We start from the raw sequence: 27,358 nt of genomic DNA on the forward strand, positions 1-27,358 counted from the left end.
TCGTGGAGGTCCAATTCTGTTCTAAATAGAAGAACTGGAGCAGGGATTTGCTATCACACAGAGCTCTAGATAATTCTGTGTCTCTGTATAATGTGATTACTTTGACTATCTGCCCTCCTTCTGAGGCAGTGTGCGCTGGCACTGGCAGGCTGCTGTGTATCGGGCTGATTCAGGGCCAGGCTCATGACACACTCCCCACAAAAGAAGCGCACAGTTGATTCCGCTGTCTTTATCAGGGCTGGTTTATTACAGTGTCTTGGTTAACAACTCCTAGGGTGCAACATCTGCTACCTCAATCTGTCATCTCTCCGGGATAGCCTGTCTTTATCTCCCTGCAACCCTCCTTGATCTCTCTATTGTATAATTACACCGCTTGCTGCTCAGCTGACCGACAGACTGGATGGCTGGTTAGTTGGCTAAATGGCCTGTTGACTTGGAGGTTACCTTGCTAGCCGGCTGGTTGATTGGCAGGCTTGTTTCCTGTGATGTTCCAGGAGGTGGTGGTGATGACTGGCTTCACCGTCGGCAAGTCTCCCACGGCTCACAAGGACCAGCTCCACCCCTGCAACCTCCTGCTCTCTGGGGACGACGCCTGCCTCTACGTAAGTGATGGCCCTCCCACTGGAACACTCAACATGGGAAGAGTGTAGCGACGAGGCGTTGGCGGTCGCCATAGGGCACTACATGTTCAGCATCAAATCGAACGTGCCATACGGTTAACCCCTGGCAGTGCAGGTTGAAGAACACAAGTGTTATTTAAATTGCTTGGCGTTGCTACGTCCATCACTAACAATAGTAACAAAGATGTGTTATCCCAGTATGTGTTTCTATTTAATGCAATTGTGTTTCCATTAAAGGTGACGTATTAAACCACCAGGTGTGAGTGTGATTAGCCGTTCACACTCACACCTGGTGGTATAATAAGTCACCTTTTAAAGCATAGTACACTTTAACCTTAACCCTGTTCAACACGGGACTAATTGTACGGAGGACTAATTGTACTCCGTCTCCCGCTTCTCCAGGTGCTGCGCCCCCTACCTCCCAGTGTCAGCCCATCTCCCACAGCGCCCAAGAGGAGCTCCGCCTCTGAGGTCAGTCTGTCCCCGTGATTGGCTAGAGATCTCCCCCTCCCCGACACACACACACACACGCACACGCACGCACACGCACACACGGGAGGTGTGTGGGGTGGGGTCTATTCATGAGTTTTGTCCCATGTTTGGCATCCTTTATTTGTTTGTGCTTTAAGCAATGGCAACTGGTCATCCTCTTATTTGAATGGAACAGTTAGCAGCTAACGGGAACAGACACACTCTTTGTAGCATCTGCTAAAGGAGGCCAGTTATATGCTGAGTATGCGCGTTCCTCTTTAGTTTAATCCTGCTGTGCACATATATACACACACACACGCACACAGGCGATGTGTGATGCTATTAGTCTGCTGTAGATGACAGGCCAGATGGGAAAGTTGGAACAGAATATCCATGAAACACTGTTTCATAATACATCAAATTTGTGTTAAACTTAACTATTTTTGCCTAGTGCTGTAATAAAGGAACTGGGATCATCCCCCTACAACCTCAATCTTCTGACTGCTAACCAGTCTAACCATAGTTTTCTACTGGTGGGCGCTGGGAGCTACCCAGTCAAACTATTATTTTACTGATGGAATCTGTGAGCTGCCCAGTACAACTCGTCTTTTCCTGATAGAAACTGGAAGCTACACAGTACAGTCTTTGACTGATGGAATCAAACTGGGAGGGTATATTTTCCCTTTCCGAGCAAGGCACAAGTTTATCTCAAAGACTTCCTTAATCTTTGAGAGCTTAGGGTTAGGGAGTGCTGTAATGTCAGATTGTCATTGTGAAACAGATCTAACATGTTTTCCGCAGCATACAGACGTGTTCCACTACAGTGGATCAGTCAGAAGCAGGGCTTTATCCATTGTTAACATGATTTAGGTCTCCAAGCCTGCCAAGGTTTCCAAGTACACGTATGTTCCACTGGACGATCTGAAACCAGGAGCCGTGGTCAACGTGTATGGGGTGGTGGTGTTCTTCAAGCAGCCCTACAAGACCAGAGGAACAGGTGAGTCAGCCCGGGAACAGAGGCTTTCTCAGGAACAGCGTACCTGGAACAGCCTGCAGGTGGAACATAACATCATAATATATTCATCAAATCTTAAAGGATACCCTTTTTCTTTTTTCTAATCGATTTGACGTTTGTTTTAGTCTACCTCTCTAAATGTATCTCTTGTTATTCAGCTGTTTGTAACTGTAATTTTAAGCAACTTTCTCATTCTTGTTTTTTCTATGGTACTTCACTGCAGAGTCACTTTATGAATATTGTTTGAGTGACGGGTGTGACTAGTGACTAGGTGCGGGTATTCCCAGTCGTCTACCTGTACCATGTCTTACCTGTGTGTCCCACCTGTGTCATCATCGACTTCCGGTGTAACGATCCACTCCCCCATGTCCCAGACTACTGCTCCTCCCTGAAGATCACAGACCAGTCAAACCAGAAGGTTGTGTGCACGATCTTCTGCGAGAAGCTAGAGGACCATCCAAAGATCTTCCAACTTGGTGACATCATCCGCATGCATCGGGTGAAGGTACTGCTTAATCATTTATAATTCTTCTTAGGTTCCTAAGTGACTTACATTGCATTTATTTTGGATGCATTTAATGAATGACCAGGTACGGGTTAGGCCCCTTGCGCAAGGATGCCTACAAGCTGCATACATTGGGGGTTTAACTCGGTACCATTCTAGCTGAGAGTGGTACATGCTAAGCTATCCTCCTCCTGTTACTCCTTGTTCCTCCAATTAGTCCTCTTCCTCCTTGTTTCTCCTCTTAGAACTCCTTGTTCCTTCTCTTGTTCCTCCTCTTGCTCCTTGTTCCTTCTCTTGTTCCTTCTTGTTCTCCAATTCATCCTCTTCCTCATCGTTCCTTCTCTTGTTCCTCCTTCTTCTCCAATTCATCCTCTTCCTCATTGTCCCTTCTCTTGTTTCTCCTTGTGCCCCAATTCATCCATGGTGTTGCCAGACTCAAGCGTTTGGCGGCTCCATCAATCTGCTGAACACCTTTGGCTTCTCGGTGGTGACCTTCGACGGGCGTCCAGAGAGCGCCGTGGTTCCCCGGACCTCCAGCAAGTCGTTCCACTTTGAGCCAGAGGACGAGCGGGCCGTGAATGAGCTCCGTACCTGGGCCGCCAAGCAGGACCATCTCCCCACGACCCCCAGGGTCCACCTGTCCAGCGTCCAGCCCCAGTCCTACTTTGACCTTGACTGCCAGCTGCTGTGGAAAGCCCAAGTAGATGGCGCCTGCATCCTGCTGAAGGTAGGCCCCCTGGATCCACAACCTCGAGCACACCTGAACCTAGTCCTGGACTGATTCTGGCAAAGATTAACATTGAATATCAAAGCCATGCTAAATGAACTGAAAAACTTTATTTCAATTAACTGATTTGTCTGCATTGATGTACTTTATGCATTATTGCATGTCTTTAACATAGTTCAATCTTTATGTGTCAGTGATTATATTTAACCAAAGGCCTCGTCTGCTGCCCATATGGGCTATCTGAAGATCACATTTACTGCCAACCACAATATTCTTATATTGTCTTCAACTTATCCAGGTTGTTTTTACCTTTTGAAGGGGATTTAAATAAAAGACAATGGTTGTTTTTTTTGTAAGTGTTTCTTATTTAACATTTGAATGTCAATAACAATAAGCATAATCATCGAGACAGGAATAGTGTTTCTTTCTAAGTCATTCGCTTTCCCCCTCATTAGTATAGTTTTGCCCTATTTGAATCTCCTCATTCTCCCTCCTGTCTGTCTGTGGCTCTATTGGCCCCTGATAGTTTTGAATTTCAACATCACACTTAGTGGTTGAATAAGGGGCCCTTTAACCACCAAGGATTAAACACTTAAATGTGACATATTATACCAGCAGGTCTAAGTGTGATTAGCCGTTGCAAGCCGTTTTGAAAATCCACCTCTTCTGACCTGTGTCCGCCTAGATGTGTGACGGATCAATGAGCAACGTTTACACTACAGTCTACTGGGTAGGCTGGTAGAATGATCTATCCAGTATACATCTAGGTGGACACGCCCACTTGTGATTTTGAAGAAAACCAAACGGCTTGTAACTGCTAATCGCACTCACACCTGGTGGTAAAATATGTCATCTTTAACTTCCACCACAGCCTGGTACAAACGGGTGCACTGTGTCTGCAGGTGTGGGACGGCACACGGTGCACTCATCCTCTGCAAGACTTCACTGTGGAGGCGTCGGCCATCCAAGGGCCGTCCTCGCTGTCCCGAGAGCGCTCAGACCGGGCCGTGAACATCCTGGTGTTTGATAACCACGCCGAGATTGCTAAGCAACTCAAGGTGAGAGGTCCCACAGCATATGTGACTCCTACTGTGTATTTAACCCATGAAGGGTTCTTTTCAAACCCTACGGTAAGATAAAGTAGCTTTCTCTGCAGTGGGGGCCAAGTCAAACTCAGCGGTCTGTTTGAAGGCCATGGGAATGTGCATCGTCTTTTCTGCGAGTGTAGATCTAATAAGATGGGAGATATGGCCTTTTCAAAAGGCCATATAGCCACTGGTGGCTCTTGAGACCTGCTCCCTTTTTTAGAGATTAGGACATTCGGAACCAATCTGCATGATTGCGGACATGGTGGTAAAAAGTTATCCATGAGGACATGCAGAAAAGGTTGTGGAATAATAACAATACAAAAATCAGCAATAACGAGGTCTCCAGCACCTCTGGTGCTTCACAGCTAATAAGACAGACAATAACAATAGGTTATTAAACCTCAACCTAATGATCCTGGTGTTTCCTTAACTTAATTATGTATGTATGTATGTATGTGGCCCTTTTCACCATAACTACATGACCTGGATTAGCCCGTAATGTCTTGTTTTTTTCACTTGGCCTTCTCTTTCCTTTCACAACTTTATCATATTCCCAATGTTTTGCTGTTCAGCCCCAGGCTCCAGGTGTTTCCTAGCTCTCTGTCTGACAGTTGTCTGTTTGTTCGACCAAACACAGACTCCTCTAAGAGCACCTCAGTGCCTCCTACTAGCAACCGCTGGCGGCACTCAGCACCTGGTCTCTTACTGGACAGTACATATTCAGTTGGTATCCAGTTAGTATCCAGTTTCTTCACAGTTGGCATTTGTAAGTTAGTATGCAGTAAATCTACCATTTGTTTACAGTCCAAATACAAGTAGCATGCAGTTAAAGTAGCATGCAGTTAAAGGAGCGGTACACAAGAGTTGGAGGAAATTCCATTAACCTTGAAGAATTTGGAAAGACGGAAGGCTCAAGAACATCCCTTTGGCCCTTGCCCCTCCCACCAAACGATGTCCAATGGTGTACACACAGCGTAGTTCTAAGTTATAATTTTCCTGATTGGTAGCTACCAAACTTTCCCTGATTGGTGTTTTTTTGGCAGCCTCATATACGGTAGTTTGATTATTTTGATTGAATTATTTTACAGAAATATTGGCTAGTGCTCCTTTAATATACACTTATATGGTAGGCATTTTACATATAGAACTTACAGAAATCATGATTTTCCAGTAAGAAATGCCAATTTCAAGGCACAGGAGAAGTGAAAAGCTATTACCTTAAACCATCCTAACAATCTGTTGAGTAGTCATGCTACTTTCGAGAGCTAAACGCACTGAGCAGGTACTTTTATAATCATCATTAAAATGCAAGGCATTGATACCACAGATGCTCTTCTGACAAACCAATAGGATTAATTAGTATTAATGAAATTCAAAAGAGCTCCAAGGGTTGCTTCTGAAATGCAGAGCCACACTTTAGCCTGTTGATGTAAAGGTCAACGGGCAGGACAACAGACTGGCTCTTCTCTCTGCCCCCACGGATTCTTCCTGTTGCTAGCCGCTGGTGCTGGGCTAGGCTCACCAGACTTAGCATCATGGCCCGCCGGAACCAGAAGGGGCATCACGGCCCACCAGAAGGGGACATCATGGCCTATTTAAAGCCTGAAAGCACTGCAGTCTAGTCTCTGGCCAAGTTGTCCACTCTCGTGGTCATTTTTTTCTGCTCTCCATTAAAAAAGGTGCAAAGGATGCAAGCAGTGGTCTTCATATTCTTATAAAGTTATACAATTTATATTCTTTTGTATTTTTCCCAGCATCACTCTGATGTTGATGAATGACACTAATAACTGCAAATGTTCATTCTGTGGTTTCGAAACATAAATCTGGGATGGAAAAATTTGAGGAAATGATATATTGTCGTTGACTGATGTATTGTTGAAACTTGATGATATTATAAAAACGTGATGACGTTGTAAAGCAGTCCCCTGTAGTGTGGCATACAATATACAGCCCCCCCCCCCCCTTCCATTCCACTGTCATTTGACAGGATGATTTAGAACAGACTGTAATACTGAGCCCCGTCTTGGCTGAGTCCGGTAAAATGCTCTTCATCTATCTTCATCCCATCTTTGTGCTCCTGCAGAATCTGCACACACTCCAGAGGGCCCGGGTCCTTCTGGCTCCAGCTCTGTCATGCCCGGCTCCACCTTTTGAGATGAAACAAGCCTCTGGCACACTGTGAACCCAATATGCGTTGATATGCAATCTGCACTGGGTCATCTGGTTCAGGAAGCCCTTGTACTAAAACCGCTTTATTGTAGTTAGTTTGAGATTGTCTTTGGCTACTGCGACAGTGATTTGGCAGAAAGGTTTGGCCTCCTTTTGTTACAAAAACGTAATGTTGGCAATCTTGATTGACCTTAATTTTAATTATTCATGGTCTGTGGAGGGCAGTAGATGGTGTACTCCATTGAAGAAACACCTATTGTTGCACCCAGAGCTTTTTATTCGTGTATCCTCTCTGTGCCCTCACTTCTGTAGCAGTCAGCGATGAGTTCAGAGCAGCTGGACTCCTATGAAGGGAGGAGCAAGGAAAACACTGGGCAGCCAGCGCCTTATGACGTTCACATTCAGCAGTATAGAGATGGGTTGGTCCTAATACTGCTTTGTCGCCTGCGCTTTCTTTATTTTGCTCTCTCTTCCTCCTTTCTCTCTATTTCCCTTGCACTCTTTCTTCCTCCCTTGACTTTTTCTCAGCTATATCTCTGGCCGTCGCACTGGATCATACTCTTTGCTTGTGCTTTCTCACTGGCTCTCTGCTATTTTCCTTCTTTCTTTCTAAACTTTCTTTGACTCAGTATTTCTTGCTGTTTCATGCTCTCCATTTTTCTTTTTTCTTGCTCTTTCTATTCCGTACCTGCTTCTGTGACATGAAAACTGAGCCAGAATAACGGGCCCAAACAAGTTGAAATTAACCACAAGGGCCACACTGTTCATTCTACTGCGACTAGAAGCCCAGTAAGCAACAGATACTAGTGGGAATTACTTGTTTTTTCTTCGATTTGTTTGTCCTTTCTCTGGTCCCACATTTATGAAGCATCACACTCTGTTTAATCCCATCCTGATATCCTGCTGTAGATCTGTTCTTAATATGATCTGAGGTGTGCTTCAGGAATGAGACCGGCACAGAGTTCAAACAAGTGTAGCAATTGAGCTGTTTGAACTGGTATCAGAACAGCACTATCTTATCGGGACTGCTACGGTTGGTCATCCATGCCTCTCGTCTTTATTTCATGAAGAAAAAGACAAGAGATAAAGGATCACAACAGAGTGGGAGAATGAAAGGGACACGTTCTCTATCTGAACATTGGGGCTAAGCCTGAGGTAACCTGTGTGTGTGTGTGTGTGTGTGTGTGTGTGTGTGTGTGTGTGTGTGTGTGTGTGTGTGTGTGTGTGTGTGTGTGTGTGTGTGTGTGTGTGTGTGTGTGTGTGTGTGTGTGTGTGTGTGTGTGTGTGTTGTATCAATCCTCCCTGTCACTTACCCTGGGCAAATCCCAGATGACGTGTGGCCCCTGAGCCAATATCTTCCACAGTACAACACATGTTAAGCGCGGCGTGTGGGTGAGAGTCTTGCTGTAATTCAGTAAACGGTCAGTTTGGGCAGGATGGATGGCTTCTTTAAGCTTCATATTGGTTCTGTTCACCCTGTTCCTCAGCAATGGGGTTTCTGCTGGACAAAGCCCCCCACTGTGTGACTAATGCCCCAGCTAACGCTCTCTCTCTTTCTCTCTCTCCTACGGCCAGCTGTTTTGTGTGTGTGTGTGGGGGTGGTGGTGGCGGGGGATGGGGGTGTACCCAGCATAATTGAGTGGTAGGAGAAGCAATGAGGCCTGGCACGATCTGGAGAATTTGAGACAGCATTTAGACAGGAGGTATCAAGGTGCATCCAAGGCTAGGGTCGGGTACCAAACTCAGTTTCTTTTAATGGTACAGACCGAGTTAAATCGATTACGACCGAGTACCTATTCAAGTGAAATCAACCAGTGCCAAACTTCGGTACCTGAAAGGCTGAGAGTGCATCTAATGGGTGAGACTGCAGGCGCAGACTAGTCAAGGTATATAGTGAAAGATAGAGGGTTGTGTTAAATGTGTGCGTTCCAACACAGTCAGGGCAATGGAGAGCCAAAAGCAATCGCAAGTGTGGTTGTTCACTCTCCTCAAACCTGGACGTAGACTACTGCTGCAGTGCAAAATGCATGCTGACCATGAAAACACATATAACCTGAGTGGACACCTGGTCAAACAATAAAGATATCTCAAAGTTGAGGAGTTGACCATGTCTGAGATAGCCCCACAGCTATTGTAAGCACGCCTGCAGCAGGTGCCAGTTAAAACCTCCATGGATGACGAAACTGCGGCATAGACAACTTCATGGACGTCTTCAGGTTATTAATGTTCTAGTTGGATAAGTTGCTATGAGGTGACATTTTCACTGTCTTGGTTGACGTTGGCTTAGAATTTCTTCGTATGTCCTAAACCTTAGTATTACATTTGTAAATAGTATGCGAGTTAAATATTCAATACATTAAGTTGCATCTGGTTTCCCTCAGCTCGGTGTAATATATATATATATATATTTTTTTTTATATTATTTAATGCATTTTATGGTTGTAACTATTATCATTAGTTATCAGCTTGTGAGTCATGTTATTCACATTCTTGCTTTTCTCCAGTTCATAATCTAGAGAAAGATATCACATGGGCTTCCTCTCGAGAGCAATAACAGCGTTCTCACACTATTGGGGCAGGCTTGTAGGGATGTGTTTTGGAGGGGAGGTGGGGGAAGGTAGGGTTATTATTTTGTGTGGTATGTGTGTAAAAATGTAAAAATAAATAACCACCTTGAGATTGAGAAGTTCCGGTCCTAAATTCTATCTAACGGGAATCGGTTCTAAATGTAAACGGCACCAAAACCCACCCACGTTTACCTACTGTTCACTATTTATATACCACCACCACCCCCATTACCTTCACCATCACCCCATCTCCCTAATTGGGGGTGCTCTAAAATGTTCCCAGAGTTAACCAGGAGCTGCCTCTAAATGGGGAAGATGGAGCCAAACATCTTTCCTGTGGTCTTACTCCCCACACACAGCATTTACTCCTGCACAACAGTGTTCCCTACACACTGCAGCGCTCACTACTTCCTACTGTTTTCCCTACACACTGCAGCGCACACCACTCTCTACAGTGTTCCCTACACACTGCAGTGTTCCCTACACGCCTCAACCCTCTCTTCTTCCTACAGTGTTCCCTACAAACTACAGCGCTCACTATTTACTACAGTGTTCCCTACAAACTACAGTGCTCACTATTTACTACAGTGTTCCCTGCAAACTACAGCGCTCACTATTTACTACAGTGTTCCCTACAAACTACAGCGCTCACTATTTACTACAGTGTTCCCTAGACACTACAATGCTCCCTAATTCCTTGACGCTGCAGTGCTCACTGCTTCCTACAGTGTGTCATACACACTACAGTGCTGTCCACCTCTTGGACACTTCAGTGCTCACCACTTACAGTGCTCTCTACTCCTTAATTAGTGGACTATCCATTTCCCCCGCTATCCCTACTCCAAATACACTATTTGCTCCCTGCTCCCTGTGTACACAATGCAGGGTCTATCAGTGAAAATACTTCCACACATACAGTAAGTCACACTGATGTGTTGCTGTACACATTCTGCATCAGCTGATAATAAAAACTAGAGTAACATGGGCAAGTTCTCCAGTCAGCTTCTGTCAAGCGGCGTGGTTTCCTACGTCTGCTTGACGCTTAACGTGTTTCGCACCCTGTGGTTTGGAATCACAGTTTGAGGTCACATGTTGGAATTCCCTGGTAAGTCTACTTTGCACGGAACTATCGTGACTTAAACACACGTCATGTCTCTGAATAAGGGCCTCTCTGCTCTGCCATGATAAGCTCCTCCGTAGGCCCCCAAGGGCCCTGCCAGAAGGAGCAGTAGTCTACATTCTTTCTAGACTTGACCCATGATTGGTCTTTGGCCTGGAGCTAGGTTCTGGGCTCAGGCCTGGGAACATGTTCTGTTCTCTGTCTGGACTCTGGACCCATGTTCTGGTCTTAGGCCTTGACCCATGTTCTTGCCTCTTGCCTGGACGTATTTTCTGGCCTCTGGCCTGGAGCCATGTTCTGGTCTCCTCCCTGGAGCTATGTTCTGGTCTCCTCCCTGGAGCTATGTTCTGGTCTCCTCCCTGGAGCTATGTTCTGGTGTCTGGCCTGATGCCCAGTGTTTACAAATTGGCTGAAGTCACACTATTGTAGACTCGTAATTCTGTTATGCAAAAAGCCTAGCGATGATCTTGTATTCACTAGCTTATACAAAGGCGACCAATAGTAGCTATATGTGGTAAATCTCATATTGTGCAACAACCCACCTCCCCCTCACACCTTACACATTCACCACATGCACAGACACACATTCTATCTATCTCTACTGCAGTCTATTCTCCCTCTATTCATCCCTCCCTGAACATGAGTTCTCTTTTTCTAGTGTCTGCTGTCTCCAATTATGTTTCTCACTATTGCTCTCTCTCTTTCCCTTTTCTCTCTCTCTCACACACCCCCTCTCTCACTCAAACCAGTTTAGGATTTTGGTCCGATTTGGGGAAGTCGTGACCCACTCAAATGCATCATCCAGTTTAGAGGATCCCCAGCGCAGCAGCTGGTGGTACCACAGCACCACCTGCTGGTTCAATGTTCTGCTGTCGCAAATCAGTCAATCTAAATCCATATAATAATAATAATAATAATAAGGATTTAGACAAAATATTAAAATACACAAAATATAACTGTGTGTGTGTGTGTGTGTGTGTGTGTGTGTGTGTGTGTGTGTGTGTGTGTGTGTGTGTGTGTGTGTGTGTGTGTGTGTGTGTGTGTGTGTGTGTGTGTGTGTGTGTGTGTGTGTGTAGCCAGGGGACTACCTGCGGATCTATAACCTGCATGCGACCACAGGAGCCAGCAGTGTTCCGTGTAGCAGTGGGGGGTCGGGGCTGAACCAGCTGGCCTTCCACCTGCACGGGGGCACCTCCTACGGCCGGGGGGTCAGAGTTCTGCCCAATGACTGCCCCGCCATCCAGGAGCTCAGAAGGTACAGGCTGAATAGTTTAAACTTAGATGTGCGCACTGTACGCACTGTGCTTGCCTCATGAGACCTTCCTACCACCTCTCAGTCTTGTTCAAACTTCTTTTGGGGATAACAACAGGCGCCGCCGTTGTTTTTTCATTGGGCAGACGGAGATGCTCCTTGTTCATCATGAACTGAAACTTCTTCTCACGAGTGCTGGTGCCATTGGCCACTTTTTAAAACGCTTTCAATATGATCAAGGCTGACGTTCTCCCCAAAAAAACAGGATGTGAACATGCGAGATTGGGATGGTCTCCCGAGGCCAGCATCTTTCTACTATACTTGCGATGTACGCCTCCCCACTGTCCAGAAAATCTTTGTATCTAGATGTGCATTGGGATGTTTATTGTATGTGTCTTGGGCACTCTGGGTTAGAAGAAACAAAACTCATGGCCATTCTTGATTAAACATCTACTCAACGCTCACCAGGATGTCAGCCTGAACCTTTTCAACAGATGTTATTCATTAAATAAACATATCATTTAATTTGATGATCCTCAGGCGTATCATTCACCTGAGACTCCTGAATGAATTGTGAGTGCTTCATCTTCCCTGTTCCCTCCGTAACTGCAGAGTGGTGGAGTGCTTCGCAGAGGACGATATCTTCAACGAGTCAGCCATCATGGAGATCTGGGGAACACCTCCAGAAACCCTGGGTAACACCTTTAAACACTGCATACATGTTACATACAAGATACCGGTAACTTGACCCATACCTGTGACATACCACATATCTGTCTCATACCACATACCCGTTACATAACCGATACCTGGGACACACCACATACAAGTAGATACTGGGGACATCCCCTAGAGACCCTTCGGGGCAAACATAAATGACCTAATGTTGCACACCTGTTCCATCAGCAACATGTAACATGCATAACCTCATCCTCATGTAACAAACATGACCGGAGCCTCATGATGCATGCATGGATCAAAGCCAAGTAGGTGCTTAATGTTAAAGTGCTAAGCTAGTTCGAATTCATATTTTTTTGGGTTAAAACTTTTTAACTGTTCCGTAATTTGATATTTTTCCTTTTCTCCGCAAACCAAACTGAATTCACAATGAGTACATTCCTGGGTTTATGGAGCTATGGTTGGAGGGCTCTAAGCCAACTATTTAAAATAAAAAAGTGATGAGCACTCAAAATGTAAAAGGGGTTGATGCAAGATAAAACCAAATGGTTGTGTAATGTAGGTCTTTAATGTTGCGAGGGGATGGCCACATAATTTCCACGCCCCACTGATCTTTATGTCTTTTGCTCTTAACCATTCTGTCTGTTTTCTTCCTAGATGATGCCAGAGGATGTTGTGCAACAGGTAAATAATAATAAAGTCCTGAATAAATCACCACGAATGCACTCGTTGGTTCTCGTCACCAGAGTGTCTTTCCCTCCCCGAGTTTCAAGTTGCAGTGTCGATGCTGATGAGGTCGTATCGATGAATCAATCAGGAATGTGAGCATTAAAACAAATAGGATAAAAACGGATAGTTTTTATGACTCACATCCTCACCTTTAAAGTGAGAAGGTGTAGTGGCTAGGGTGTTCGAACCCCAGCCTTAAGGTACTCTGTTCAACACCAATGTCTTCATCCTAGAGCAAGATGCTTAACGCCTACCTGCTACTTAATGCTTAAAGCGTCTTAAAGATATAAGTGTGTGTGTGTGTGTGTGTGTGTGTTTTCTCCTCCAGAGAGGAGGTGTGACCATGCCCTGCAGCAGGTGACCCTGGCGGAGGTCAAACAGTCCGTCCCAGGCCAACTGTTCCACGTTAGCGCCCAGCTGAAGTCCTACCAGCCACGGCCCCTCTACCAGGCCCTCAAACTCCACTGCCCCAAGTGCAGAGCCATGTAGGCCATTTCTACCACTGTACCAGCTTAACCTAGCCTGGCTCCGCCCGCCTAAGTACTTCCGCTCAATTTTAATTTCCCCTCAGTACTACGTCTGGGTCTGCGGTATGTTAGTGGGTTTTCTCAGTCCACAATTTGTGCGTCCAATCAACGAACAGAGGGAGTAGCTGAGGTCAATGACGTTAAAGACGGCTCTCGTTGACGGACATCTTCACGCACGGTGTTTGGTTTGTGGACAGCCTGCGCGCAACGTGATTCCCGGCCAAACATTAGCGATTGGTTATGGCAGATCCAGAGTGGCACTGGGCAGATCCAATAGTTTTAAACTGACACCCGCCTTCAAGTGAGTTAACGTTAGGCAATTGAGTGGGTCCAGACTCTCTGTGCAAATGAAATTAAGTATGGGCCGCCATTTACCCTAGCCCTGCCTCTAGTTACTGTATCTCTCAAACTCTGCATCTAACCTTAGCCCTGCCTCTAACTTAATATCTAACAAACCCTAGCCTGGTCTCGGATCCTACCTCTAACCCTAGCCCTGCCTCTAACCAACCCTAGCCCTGCCTCCAACCAACCCTAGCCCTGCCTGCCTCTCACTCCTCTCCTAACCCTAGCCCTGCCTCTAACTAACCCTAGCCCTGCCTCTCACTCCTCTCCTAACCCTAGCCCTGCCTCTCACTCCTCTCCTAACCCTAGCCCTGCCTCTCACTCCTCTCCTAACCCTAGCCCTGCCTCTCACTCCTCTCCTAACCCTAGCCCTGCCTCTCACTCCTCTCCTAACCCTAGCCCTGCCTCTCACTCCTCTCCTAACCCTAGCCCTGCCTCTCACTCCTCTCCTAACCCTTGCCCTGCCTCTCACTCCTCTCCTAACCCTAGCCCTGCCTCTAACTAACCCTAGCACTGCCTCTCACTCCTCTCCTAACCCTAGCCCTGCCTCTCACTCCTCTCCTAACCCTAGCCCTGCCTCTCACTCCTCTCCTAACCCTAGCCCTGCCTCTCACTCCTCTCCTAACCCTAGCCCTGCCTCTCACTCCTCTCCTAACCCTAGCCCTGCCTCTCACTCCTCTCCTAACCCTAGCCCTGCCTCTCACTCCTCCCCTAACCTCTCATCTTACCCCTACTTTCGTCTCTAAACCTAGTGAAGAAGTGGATTCCTTGTTGTAGACCTCTTGTTTAGTACTGGCTGACTCACCAAGTGAAGGAGTAAGTAGTTCGAACAAGGCTTGAGTTACTAAATCCTTTGTCCCAAGTGAACCATAGAGTCCCAATATTCAATTCTCTATTTGCTGTCAGTTACCTCCCAGTTATTATCTATTCTTCAAGTAAAACATAGAAAAAGGTGCAACCCACTATTTGCTATTGGGTCACTATTATACAAAAGAGGCCAATCATATATCGCCTACACCCTGTCTAGGTTCAACAATTGGCAGGGTGTTATACCTGGGTGAGATTGGCCTCCAGACCAGTTGGTCTGTGGGGGGGTCGGTTGTTTTACTGATAAATAAAAGAAGGTCATTTAATGCTTAGTACGACCTCCGAAATGCATCCTTGTCAACTCCTCAATCACAGTGAGAGACAGAGGTCTGACGAGGAGGGGGATGGGAACAGGACGAAGGTGAAAACGTCTTAACTGTTTGATCCACTGTTCAAGAACAGTGGAAGATTGGGCACAAATGTTTGGCTGGAATGGGGATAAAAGCAGGATTTAGTTGACACATATTTGATGTAAACTAACAGTGGGGCTCAATGACAGGGCTCTGGCAGCGAGGGGGGTAAATACAGAATGAGGTGAAACCATATTATCTGCAAAGGAATTAATAATTCACATACTACTTAATAACTTGCCTCTAATCCTACCTCTAACGCTACCTCCAGCACAGCCTCTTAAGCCATACCTTCTAGCCCCATCATGCTCTAATGTAATCTCTTCCGTCTCAGACAGGAGATCCCTGATGATGACTTCCTGTCAGAAACCTTCCTGGAGGCCTCGAAGGCCCCAGGCCGCATCGCCGAGCCATGGCTCCTCTCAGAGTCCCTCCTCCTACCTGGAGATGGGCCTAACGCCCCTGGGCGTACCCTCTCTATCCACCTGTCCAAGGAGCTGTTCGGCGAGAGAAAGAGCAAGGACCTCATCTACGTGACCGGTACAACTCTGTCTCTCCTGTTGGGTTATTTCTGTTTGACTTTGACTTGGAGGGTAGGGTTGTGTCAATAAGGCCAGTGATACACCCCAGAGGAGAGGGATGTGTCTAGACTACAGTGATACGCACCAGAGGAGAGGGATGTGTCTAGACTACAGTGATACACCCCAGAGGAGAGGGATGTGTCTAGACTACAGTGATACACACCAGAGGAGAGGGTTGTAATAATAGCTATGCAAGTAATAGTTGTGATGATCATGATGTTCTCATTGTATTATACACTGCTGCGCTGTAGGAGCCACTCTGGAGGACGTGTGTCAGCTGGCCGCCGCCTACCAGTACATACTTCCGGTGATGCCGTCAGGAGGAAGTGCGTCTTTAATGGACCTCTCCGCCCCCTTCCTGTTCCGAGGAAACAAGCGATATTATGGGTCAGTGCCATGACAACTTTGAGCTGGATATATATAGGTATATTTCAGATGTATAATGAACATAGTTTGCTTTCATAGCATTGGTTCAATATCTCACTACTGGATGCCCCTTTAGCTTATTCCTCAGAGGCATTTATTTCACTATGGCAACGGGGACTGGGTGGTGGTCTTTGACACCAGTCCGGTACCACCCACCAATAAGTACCCTGGAAGGCGTCAGCGTAATAATTCAATCCCCTCTTCATGCTTCTAACCTGCGCATTCCCTCGACTGGCCAGTTAAGTCTGCTTAATGTTCACAGCTTGGAGCCCAAGACTCCTTCACTGTATGCACCTGCCCCCTTATAGACTCCAAAGAGTGCACATCAAGAGAGATATCTGCTAGTCCGTTATTTTAGCTGGTTATATTACTTGGCCTCCATGCCTCCTCAGAATGAATGCTTTAAACAGCCCCCACGCTAACTGTTAGCCAGGAGTAGTTAGCCTGTCTCCTACTAAACCTGGCCCACCATACGAGTATACAGAAGTGGGAGGTATCTGACATTGGCATTACTGGCAAGTCGCCATCACTTGCCATCACTGGCAAGTTCACAAGACATGGCTGGCATAGCGAAATAAATTCCTCTGGGGAATACTAAGAGTGCATCCAAAAGTGAGCCCTCTCATTCATGCTAATGAGAGAACCTAGTAACAACAGTAGGGTAACTCGAGGTTTGTGTGTATTCTAGATGTAAGCAGTGTTCCCAGGTTTCTGTGAACGAGTTGAAGGTTGATGGATCAGAGGAGATCAATGAGGAAATGATAGCAGAAGGTAAGTCTGAAGCCCGAGACAGTGTCCCAACGGTGTTCCTAGAGAGAACGGGTTTGGTTTTTATTAGCAACACAGAACAAACAGAACATTTCTTTATGCTCTGTTCATTGGTTTGTATTAAATTGCCGACATTGTTTTAAAGTAAAGTACTTATCTTCATTGAAAGGTTTAATATTATAAAGTCACAGAGAGTTGGCATGCAAAATTGTACAATCAAATACACTGGAAAAATGAATAAAAGCTGGGTTTTCCTTTGTTTGCGCCTGTGTACAGTTACAACTACATCCAGAGCCTTTTCTAGTGCATATATATCATACGTCTCAATCCCTTTTCTGTACTGTCTCTCTGTCGCTCTCTCTGTATTGCCTCTGTCTCTCTCCCCCAGCTGTAGGCGTTAAGCTGCTTCAGTATTGCCTGGTATTGAAACTGGAGCTCCAGCAAGGACGAGACACTCTAGAAGTCCTCCTCTGGAGAGACGCAGTATGTAACTTTAACTACCATAGCTTCTACAACCAGACGCTCTGGGGACACACTGCATGTTATAACTACTAGACACAACCAGACACCCTGGGGACAAACTACATGTTATAACTACTAGACACAACCAGACACTGCATATGAACAAAAGCATTAACATGCCGTTAAACCCTACAATTGTGGCGTTTTAATAGGAGCCCTATATTGTAGTATCAGATATAGATAAAGACTTTTCCTCGGAGTACTGACTAATATTATATAGGACAGCAATGGTGAGGTGATCCCAGTAACGTGTCTTTTTTATATGTCAGGAAACCTTCTTTCAAGTGTCATTGGAGGAGGTGGCAGCCAATCAGGAGGCCCAGAACAAGATCAGTAAAACAATGGACTTCCTGTGCCCACCAGGACGCAGCATAGGTGAGTCTGAGTTTGATAATCTCGATTGGTTGAGTGATTGGTCGCCGTCAATTGAAGTACGGCAGGATGGCCTTGTGGTTCAGGTGTTTGATGGCCGGTCCTAAGGTTCTGGGTTCGAGCCTGAGTTCCCCCTCTCTACTAGCCTAGAAATCTAGACGCCCCTAGCGGCAGCAAGGGGCCTTCTGTCGTCGTTTTTCGCAGCTGGAAACAGAAAATGGGACAGGCCAATCAGATCGTGAGGGGCGGTATCGAGCCGAATGACGACAGAGCTGCGACGGTTCCGTGTTAAAGGTAAACAATAATGGCTGCTGCTGCTGTCTTTCGACAGCTGTCTTTCGACTTGGCTTTGGCCGCGACTCTTCAAGACTTGAAGTTATCATTTTCTTTGAGAAATGAACAAAGAACTGCACTGAAGTCTTTCCTGGAAAATAGAGATGTATTCAGAGTTTCGCCGTTGGTCTCCATTCTCTCAATCCACCATTCGCAACACTTCCCCATGGAAATTTCCGTCGCTGTGACTACGTCACCTTCTTCGTTGCTCTGATTGGTTGTAGCGCTGTCCTATTGCTTGCAGAGGGAACTTGAAAGACAACCGTTTATCCCGCCCACACTGCCACCGTACGAGACCAGACCCAATATCTTTCCGATATGGGTCTGGCTTGCCAGGCTACCTCTCTACCTGTTTTAGACAGGATGCCAACAGCATCCTTGAGCAACAGTCCTAAACCCCTACCTGGAATTGAATGAGTTCACGGCTCAAGAGTGGCAAAAATGCGGATGCAAGGTCTTTTATTTCCTGGCATCTTGGTCACATTGGCCGCAGGAAAAAAATCTTTTAAATGACGATATTATTAATTTGGATATGGTGCGCCTTATAGTGCAGAAAATACGGTACACAGATGGATGGTACATGAGAAAGGACATAACAATAAGAAGTTAATGCTACCTGTAGAAAATGTTCATCTTGAGCCCTGAACATGTATCAAACAATATGTATATAATTCATGCATCTTTAATGATTTACTACAACACCTGTTATCGTCCCTTCACAGCTAAGCACCCCTGGCTGGACCTCTGTCTCTCCACATACACAGTGAAGACAGACGGCGGACCTAACCATGTGTGCTACCAGGTCTGTCAGACCAGCACCACCGCGACCCCGCCCTGAGAAGGCCCTTAACACTGGGCCGTTACTCTGGGTTTGATGGGTGTGAACCGTCAGCAGGTGATCAAAATTGAATTGGATGTTTTATAAAAAATAAATGATTGATCGAATAATAGATCATATCATGTAAACGTGCTGAAAATAAATTGGATGCAAAAGTTGTGTTATCAGCACATCAATGTTTTTGTTCATACATTTGTAAATAAAATGTGTATTTATTTAAAAAGCATGGTTTTCTGTATATTTTAAGGGTTGCTTCCTCATCAGACCACTACTTTTATTCTTTGGTTTAATAGTCTGTTAACCATGCTCCCCAAGGTTTTATCTGCTTTCTCCGGCACCGTGATTTTGATAAGAAAAGTCCCATTTTCGTTCAACCACAAAGTTCAAACAACATTACCAATAGGCCCAGACCTATTGTTAGTGGCAGTAGCCAGGAGAGCACAGTGGGACCGCTTGTAGGTCCAACACTTTGTGGTCCATGCCTTGCAGTGCCTTTTACAATGTCTCTTGGCTATCTCTTGTGAGGATCAGGGATAAATTCTAATGCCATGTCCCCACTGTTATAATATTTTACAAATGTTCTTTTTCTTTTTTTACATAAAAGCTTTACTAGTGTAAGTGAGAGAGAATTCCTCACAGACGACAGGGGATCTAGTTCTACTTCTGTAGAGAAACATGATTCATTTTACAGAGAACCCTAAACTAAACACCCAGGAGATTTGTGAGTTGCTTGATCAGAATTAAACTATCTCTGTCCTGTAGCATTTATACTGCAATCCCACCTTCTCCCCGTCACCCTGTTACCACAGGGAGATTTCCCTGATGTTCTCTCCCCTGAACTGTCAGGCTGATTTACTGATGCTGAGAAACACACCAACAACTTTTCAGGCTAGTTTTTTTTATTTTAATTTATTCCTTAATACCATCAAATGTGCTCAAATGGGGGTTTAAGGCAACACAAATGTATAAAAAAACTAAAAAAAATCGCTTTCGGCCAGCCTTGTTCCCAGACATTCTCATCTCACTTGTGGGCCCCCAATGGTTGTATGTGCCAGAATGATTGGTTTAAAATATAATAGAGATGCTTATTCATAACATACAGACGTATCAAATATAGTAGTGTCTGTTTTTTATTTTGTTGCAAAAAAGATGTGAAGATGAAGGCAAGGCAAGGCAAGGCAACTTTATTTATATAGCACTTTTCATACACAAGGCAGACTCAAAGTGCTTCACATATAAACATTGTCATACAATAAAATAATAAGTAAAAGAAAACATATGCAAAGAAATGGGTAAAATAGAAAGTTAAAAAGGCATTTTTGTATTAAAATAGAAAATAAAGGCAAAGTTAAAAAAGCTTTTTAGAAAGTGCAATGTATTTAAGATTTAGCAGAAAGCTAAAGCAAACATAAAGATGAAAATTAATTATTATTTTCTTTGGTATCGTTGTTTCGGGCAAGTGGTAGGCCTATATGTTGCTCGCTTGATCTATTCAGAGACACAAGGTAAATAGAAATGCAAATATTCTGTCTCTTTTTAGAGGGCAGAATGGTAAATTAGCCACGCCTACAGTTTCTCCCCAGGTAAATCTCCAGTCGGTATTGGCCGGCGCAGAATGACTAAGAGGCCAGGTATGTAGTGTCTGACTTATCGCAAACAAATGAAACTTTATGGTGTTGTGTTGACTACTCTGTGTAGAAGAAGAAACTATTCCGGACTGGTTATAGCCCTACAAATATGAGGTCCAGTGAGTCACTGATCATGTGGTCGATATAATGCAGAAGGAATTAATTTACATCACGAGATCGAAACAACCTAATCTGGAATGCAAAACGAAAGCAAAGCCTATTAAGTTTCCATCTCGATTACACACAGACACACGCACACACGCACACAGGCAAAGCATGTTAAGTTTCCATTTCGATAAAAAATCGAACCGGTCGAGACGTTCGGGGAAGGAGCTGCGAACGGTACTGACGGCTATAGGAGAGAATGGCAGGTGCCGTTTCTAAAATAATTTATGAAAATCTGTGCGAAAATGAAGGATGTTTGGAGTTCGGGAAATGTAAAGAAGTTCTTCGAAATCGTCGTATCACAGTTGACCACTCGGTCCTTCTCAAAACTGTATCTGACAATGGGAAATTTGCGGTTTCATTGGCCAAGGATATAAATTCAGGCACTCTGGTAGTGGCAAAAACACAGCTGAGGGTCTGCCAGAAGGTGCAGGGAGAGTGTCTGCAGTGCAACCACTTGCACTTGTGCAGGTATTTTATATGCGGCAACTGTAAATATGGGTAAGTAAATTTCCTTAACATTGAGCATGATTTAAGATGTTGTACAAACTAAAAATATAGGTTTATAGTCTATACGTTCTGTCATATGTTGGATGCTGTTACAAATGTAGGTAACCAGAGGACTATATGACTACATGACAACAGATTTAAAGTGCATCTCCCTTACAGAATTATAAAACTCTTGAACTTGAAGTTTGCATTCTGTAGATACACATTCTTCACGGTTATAACCAAACGTGCATTTGTTTTTCAATGTTTCGTCTATTATTGATTTTCTCCAGAAATAAATGCAAGTATTCCCACGACCTGGCTTCTACACACAATCTAGCCATTTTGATTGAAGCCGGCCTAAACAATCTAACTGGAAAAGAGCTCTTCCCATTATTACTGCAAAACGATGCCTACTTGCTTCCTGAGGTCAGAACATAAAATGATCATGATAGTTAAAACACATTCCTAACAATGACAGTTGAGACACATCAGACAAGTCTGATGTGTATCTGTCTGTGTGTCTGTATGACCTTTACTCTATGACCCCGCTTACAGATATGTTCACATTACAACCGGGGCCCTGGTCAGCATGGTATCTGCAAGTTCCCAAACTCTTGCATCCACCTCCATGTCTGTCAGCACTTTCTCCAAGGTGACTGCAAGTTTGGAGAAAAGTGTAGAAGGGAGCATTCCTTCAACGATCAGGTGCTGAAGATCCTGAAAGGCAGAGGTCTCAGCGATGACAAAGAAATCCTGGGCAAACTCTACCGCTGCAAATCCATCATCAAGCAGCCACCGCCTAATCTTGGTAAATGATCAGGAATTCAAACTGCATATATATTTGATACTTAGAAATTGTGAACTGCTCACCGCACTATGGCATATTGGCTGTAATAAGTAATTTGTGTGTGTGTGTGTGTATGTTAGAGAATCTTTTAGCACACCCAGAGGTGACGGAAAATCTGTCAATCAGAAGCCTCCGGAAAAGGTCCACCACCAGTGATACTTCTGCTGCCCCCCCAACCAGTGAGGCAGACCGTAATGAAATCTGTCTATACTTTCTACGCCGACAATGCCGCTTTAAAGGTGAGATTGCAAATTATATATTTATTAGTGCCTTTTGGATTTTTAATGGACATATACTCAATCAATTAACAAAAATAAATGGCTGTTGCATCTTTAACAACGCCGCCCAAAACCCCGCCCAAATAAGATGATGTTGGGTTCTTATGTCTTTACAGACAAGTGTTCCCAGGTGCACTACCAGTTACCTTACAGGTGGCAGGTGGTCCAGGATAGCATTAGCTGGATCGATATGCCTAACATGGAGGAAACCGAGCGGGCCTACTGTGACCCTAACAATGCATTCAAACATCTTGGGGGAACCGTCCAACGTTTATCCACGGTGTCCTCTGTCTCCAAGCCCCACGACCTCACCCTCACCACTGATTGGCTGTGGTTCTGGGAAGATGATGACGGGAGCTGGGTGGAGTACGGGATGGACAAGGTATCATTCCAAAACCTATAACCTCTAAGCCTAGTCATGCTTAAATCCTGTGTGACTGGTTTGACTACAATTGCCACTTGCTTAAGCAATATCACACGAGAGGGAGTGCTGTTGTACTGAATATCATCACAGCTTTGATTTGTTCGTAGGTACGAGGCCGCAGGCCGAGTGCCGAAGATAATCACAGTGCGAATATTCAATACAACAGCACGACCTTGAGTGTGATATTGCTTAAGCAAGTGGTAATGTTATTTTTATATTATATTGCTTAAGCATGTTACTTGGTCAGAACTAACTGTTGCATAATTAAGCATAACATCTTAACTCAAACCCTTAGAATAAAGATAGATATAATTAAATGTGCATTCTTGCTGTGTTTTGTCTTTAGGTTGGTGAGGCTGGTGGAATTACTGCTTCTGTCAATTCTGGAACTTTGGAGCGTGTCTACCTATCAGAAAAAGAAATGGATTGTTTCAGTGCAGGTGGATGTAATTACATCATCGACTTCAAAGGTGCCATGACATGTTTTTCATTGTCTTAAAGGAGTTATACTGCCTAAAACACTATAAAACCTCTATTGGTGATGTACCGAACGTAATTCTATCTCTTTGTGAAGAGTATTTCACTTTGCCGTGGCTGAAATTGATCACACTGAGACACGGAGACATTGCTGCAAGTTACAATGGGGTTTAATAGGAGAGTATGTCTACAAATCACTGTAGCTGTAAATCACCATTAGTATTAGATACTTGTATCAGATATAAGCGTCATTCCTTAATGACTACTCAGGGGGTCTGTCTCTGAATCACTGCATTCCACGTTTCTGCAAAGTTCCTTTGGTGAGAAATCAGTAATTTAGTAAGAGGACACAGTTTGGCGGGCCAGCAGCCTTGTAAATCCAGAATGTACTTTGGCTTTGAGAACTTGGGGCTGGATCAGATCTGGCCAGACTCAGAGATGGCTTCATACCGGATTGTTGAGCAGAGTTTTGGCTCCAATACTTCAGCAGGCCATCTTTTTTGATAGTTTTTTTTTCGGATTTTAAATGAGCGTTGCCAGGTTAGCTCTCCCAGCCGAGACAACGATCCAACCCCTCGGCCGTTGTAAAAGAGGGACGATGGAAATTTGATTGCAAACGAAATAGTACAATATTACAATATAAAATGGGAACTGGGGAGCGGATTACCTCACCACTAGATGTTTAATAGCAATGTCAAAGTGTTTTACGCTGTATACCTACTTAAAGTCTGTAACTAAGATATAAAATAAAAATATTGTCCTATGATGTATACATAAAGCCTATTTCCACATTTTCAGAGATGCGCCAGCAGAAGGTGAAGTCCGGAGCCCAGAGAGAGGTCCGCAGACGGCCTCGCTTTGTGTCCACACAGGAGGTGCAGGATAAATTGCGAGGCTAATCTCCATTTATTCTGCATTGAGAGAAAAAAAACCTTGTATCAGACAAAGACAAAATATCAGTAAATGCCATTATACTTTACAAAATGTCTTATTAAAATTGCAAAGTGCGATATATATTTCTACTATTGTTGACATTTGCGGCAGGCACGTTCATGTGGCAGAAAAAAGTGCTTTTTTACATATAATAATCTAACTGATGTTTAAGGGAAGCCAGGAGAGACCTCAACGGTGGTTTGATCCCCCAAACCGGCATTGGCCTTTAAGAATGTAATGTGTTTCAGTAGTTGTATACCGAATGAGAACACTGCGTGATGTGTTGTATCTATGAAACAGCATCAACTAAGACAAATGGGAACGCGATTGATTGTCTCTCTCTCCCATTGTTGATTTTATACATATGAGTTCAATTATAACATTTAATATAAACATGCTAAGTACTAACGATTAATTTATCTTTTCCTGGAATTGTATCTCAATACTGAGTGTCACATGATGGGATTAGAGTGTAATTGCATTTTTTTTTTTTATTATATTTGCTATATATATATATATATATATATATATATATATATATATACCGTTAATATATATATATATATATATATATATACCGTATATATATATATATATACCGTATGTATATATATACCGTATATACCGTATATACCGTATATATATATAATTTTCTTATGTTTGTTTCACCACATTTGTTTGGGTCTGCTGAGATCATTTGGGAACAGTTTTTTTCATAACAAGACTCTTGTTTAATGTCATGCAAACATAAGTCAGAAGTGACATAGCAACAATATCATTGTATTATTATGCATCAGGGTCCGCTTCGGCTTAGCAGGTCATTTAACATGACGACACTGAGAACACTGTGCAACTCGACCTATCACCTCAGGAATTAAAGAACACACAAAAAAAGATTACTATCATGAAGTACTGTAAAACAATCTGTTTCTATTTTTTTTAACAATCCATTGTGCAAATAATACAAATATGAATGTTCATGAAACTTGGCAAAGCAAACACTGGCAACATACTCTTCAAACTAATTCAATCACATCAACTGTAATCCAATGTGATCCCCAGAGGCTGCAGTTGCAGCCTCTGCAGTGGCGGCTTGCGATCAAACATGTTGGTGGGGCACAGTAATAGACAGGGGGTCTGAGGTTCCCCACCCCCCCCCCATAATTTTTTTTAATTTAATAGATTTGATTTCCTGTATTCTGGTGCATTTTGGGGATGGCCACACTACCTATTAACCTGCTTTTCTTTCAGATTCATAGCCTACATCCTGACTTGCAGGGCCTGGGCAAGCTTACACTGCATATACAGACCTACTTAATGGCCATTCCACCAGCCATTGCTATTTGACCCATTGTTGTTATTCTGATACTGAGACAAATCATGATCACTGTCCTATAGCGTCCATTTTTTGTGAGTCTCAATGTCTACTTCAAATGCAGCTAAAAATATGGGACAGTTGCTTCATTTTGTTTACATGCTACAGGCCGAAAGACTAAATTAATATGTTACTTACTTGCTCCTTTTAAGTATAACATTGCTTGGGGAGTCCAATTCCTCCACTGAAAAGGTTGGAAAGTGCTTACAACTCTCTGCTAGTTAGTGAACTATGACACTGTTGTTTTTTATTGGTCGTCATGAAAAAAAACATAAGGGGTAACACTGTCGATATTTATCAAATAAAACATACGGGGTAACACTGTTGTTTTTCTTTGGTCGTCATGAAAAAAACCACAAGGGGTAACACTGTCGTTTTAATCAAATTAAACACAAGGGGTAACACTGTTGTTTTTATCAAATGAAACATAAGGGGTAACACTGTTGTTTTGTATTGGTCGTCATGAAAAAAAACATAAGGGGTAACACTGTTGTCTTCGTCAAATAAAATATAAGGTAAGGGGTAACACTGTTTTTTATTGGTCGTCATGAAAAAAACATAAGGGGTAACACTGTTGTTTTTTATTGGTCGTGATGAAAAAAACATAAGGGGTAACACTGTTGTTTTTTTATTGGTCATGAAAAAAACATAAGGGGTAACACTGTTGTTTTTTATTGGTCGTCATGAAAAAAAACACACACTCTTGTTTTTTTTGGTCGTCATGAAAAAAAACATAAGGGGTAACACTGTTGTTTTTTATGGGTCTTCATAAAAAAAACATAAGGCGTAACACTGTTGTTTATTATTGGTCGTCATGAAAAAAAACATAAGGGGTAACACTGTTGTTTTTTATTGCTCGTGATGAAAAAAAACACAAGGGGTAACACTGTTGTTTTTTATTGGTCTTCATGAAAAAAACATAAGGGGTAACACTGTTGTTTTTTATTGGTCGTCATGAAAAACATAAGGGGTAACACTGTTGTTTTGTATTGGTCTTCATAAAAAAAAACATAAAGGGTAACACTGTTGTTTTTTATTGGTCGTGATGAAAAAAAACGTAAGGGGTAACACTGTTTTTTTTTATTGGTCGTGATGAAAAAAAACATAAGGGGTAACACTGTTGTTTTTTATTGGTCTTCATGAAAAAAACATAAGGGGTAACACTGTTGTTTTTTATTGGTCGTCATGAAAAAAAAACACACTGTTGTTTTTTATTGGTCGTCATGAAAAAAAACATAAGGGGTAACACTGTTGTTTTTTATTGCTCGTGATGAAAAAAAACACAAGGGGTAACACTGTTGTTTTTTATTGGTCTTCATGAAAAAAACATAAGGGGTAACACTGTTGTTTTTTATTGGTCGTCATGAAAAACATAAGGGGTAACACTGTTGTTTTGTATTGGTCGTCATGAAAAAAAACATAAGGGGTAACACTGTTGTCTTCGTCAAATAAAATATAAGGTAAGGGGTAACACTGTTGTTTTTTATTGGTCGTCATGAAAAAAACATAAGGGGTAACACTGTTGTTTTTTATTGGTCGTCATGAAAAAAAACATAAGGGGTCACACTGTTGTTTTTTATTGGTCGTGATGAAAAACATAAGGGGTAACACTTGTTTTTTTTGGTCGTCATGAAAAAAACATGAGGGGTAACACTGTTGTCTTCGTCAAATAAAACATAAGGGGTAACCCTGTCGTTTTTCTTTGGTCGTCATGAAAAAAACCATAAGGGGTAACACTGTCGTTTTTTATCAAATAAAACATAAGGGGTAACACTGTCGTTTTTTATCGTCCGTCATCAAAAAAAACATAAGGGGTAACACTGTCGTTTTTTATCAAATAAAACATAAGGGGTAACACTGTGGTTTTTTATC

General features: G+C 43.5%; 2 protein-coding genes across 5 annotated transcripts in view; both read left to right on the forward strand.

The window, feature by feature from the left end:
* pot1 (protection of telomeres 1 homolog) overlaps nucleotides 1-19,085 on the forward strand; it is a 30,835-nt gene extending 11,750 nt beyond the window's left edge. For 2 of the 4 annotated variants that reach the window (XM_056599324.1, XM_056599325.1), the window contains exons 6-21: nucleotides 495-602; nucleotides 1,023-1,091; nucleotides 1,962-2,088; nucleotides 2,481-2,611; nucleotides 3,045-3,338; nucleotides 4,241-4,396; nucleotides 11,359-11,537; nucleotides 12,147-12,229; nucleotides 12,870-12,896; nucleotides 13,270-13,426; nucleotides 15,362-15,567; nucleotides 15,860-15,995; nucleotides 16,723-16,805; nucleotides 17,191-17,285; nucleotides 17,594-17,699; nucleotides 18,752-19,085. In XM_056599324.1, the coding sequence (XP_056455299.1) occupies nucleotides 495-602; nucleotides 1,023-1,091; nucleotides 1,962-2,088; nucleotides 2,481-2,611; nucleotides 3,045-3,338; nucleotides 4,241-4,396; nucleotides 11,359-11,537; nucleotides 12,147-12,229; nucleotides 12,870-12,896; nucleotides 13,270-13,426; nucleotides 15,362-15,567; nucleotides 15,860-15,995; nucleotides 16,723-16,805; nucleotides 17,191-17,285; nucleotides 17,594-17,699; nucleotides 18,752-18,867 (2,073 nt within the window). In that variant the 3' untranslated portion in view covers nucleotides 18,868-19,085. The remainder of the gene's footprint in view (nucleotides 1-494; nucleotides 603-1,022; nucleotides 1,092-1,961; nucleotides 2,089-2,480; nucleotides 2,612-3,044; nucleotides 3,339-4,240; nucleotides 4,397-11,358; nucleotides 11,538-12,146; nucleotides 12,230-12,869; nucleotides 12,897-13,269; nucleotides 13,427-15,361; nucleotides 15,568-15,859; nucleotides 15,996-16,722; nucleotides 16,806-17,190; nucleotides 17,286-17,593; nucleotides 17,700-18,751) is intronic. The other 2 variants (XM_056599323.1, XM_056599326.1) reach the window with 2 other exon arrangements.
* Nucleotides 19,086-20,492: 1,407 nt separating this feature from the next.
* LOC130389563 (protein mono-ADP-ribosyltransferase PARP12-like) lies at nucleotides 20,493-24,608 on the forward strand. The gene is made up of 7 exons (XM_056599394.1): nucleotides 20,493-21,161; nucleotides 21,443-21,578; nucleotides 21,708-21,960; nucleotides 22,080-22,238; nucleotides 22,394-22,659; nucleotides 23,048-23,171; nucleotides 23,977-24,608. Exons 1-7 carry the CDS (start codon nucleotides 20,860-20,862, stop codon nucleotides 24,075-24,077), a joined length of 1,341 nt encoding a protein of 446 aa, XP_056455369.1. The 5' UTR covers nucleotides 20,493-20,859; the 3' UTR covers nucleotides 24,078-24,608.
* The last annotated feature ends 2,750 nt before the right edge of the window (nucleotides 24,609-27,358 follow it).

The sequence above is a fragment of the Gadus chalcogrammus genome, chromosome 9, assembly GCF_026213295.1.
Source record: "Gadus chalcogrammus isolate NIFS_2021 chromosome 9, NIFS_Gcha_1.0, whole genome shotgun sequence".
Lineage (NCBI taxonomy): Eukaryota > Metazoa > Chordata > Actinopteri > Gadiformes > Gadidae > Gadus > Gadus chalcogrammus.

Coding starts and splice junctions, on each gene's coding strand:
- LOC130389563 (XM_056599394.1), top strand. CDS start 20,860: ATGGCAGGTGCCGTTTCTAAAATAATTTATGAAAATCTGTGCGAAAAT. Junction 21,579..21,707: donor ATGCCTACTTGCTTCCTGAG/GTCAGAACATAA, acceptor CCCCGCTTACAG/ATATGTTCACATTACAACCG. Junction 23,172..23,976: donor TTACATCATCGACTTCAAAG/GTGCCATGACAT, acceptor CCACATTTTCAG/AGATGCGCCAGCAGAAGGTG.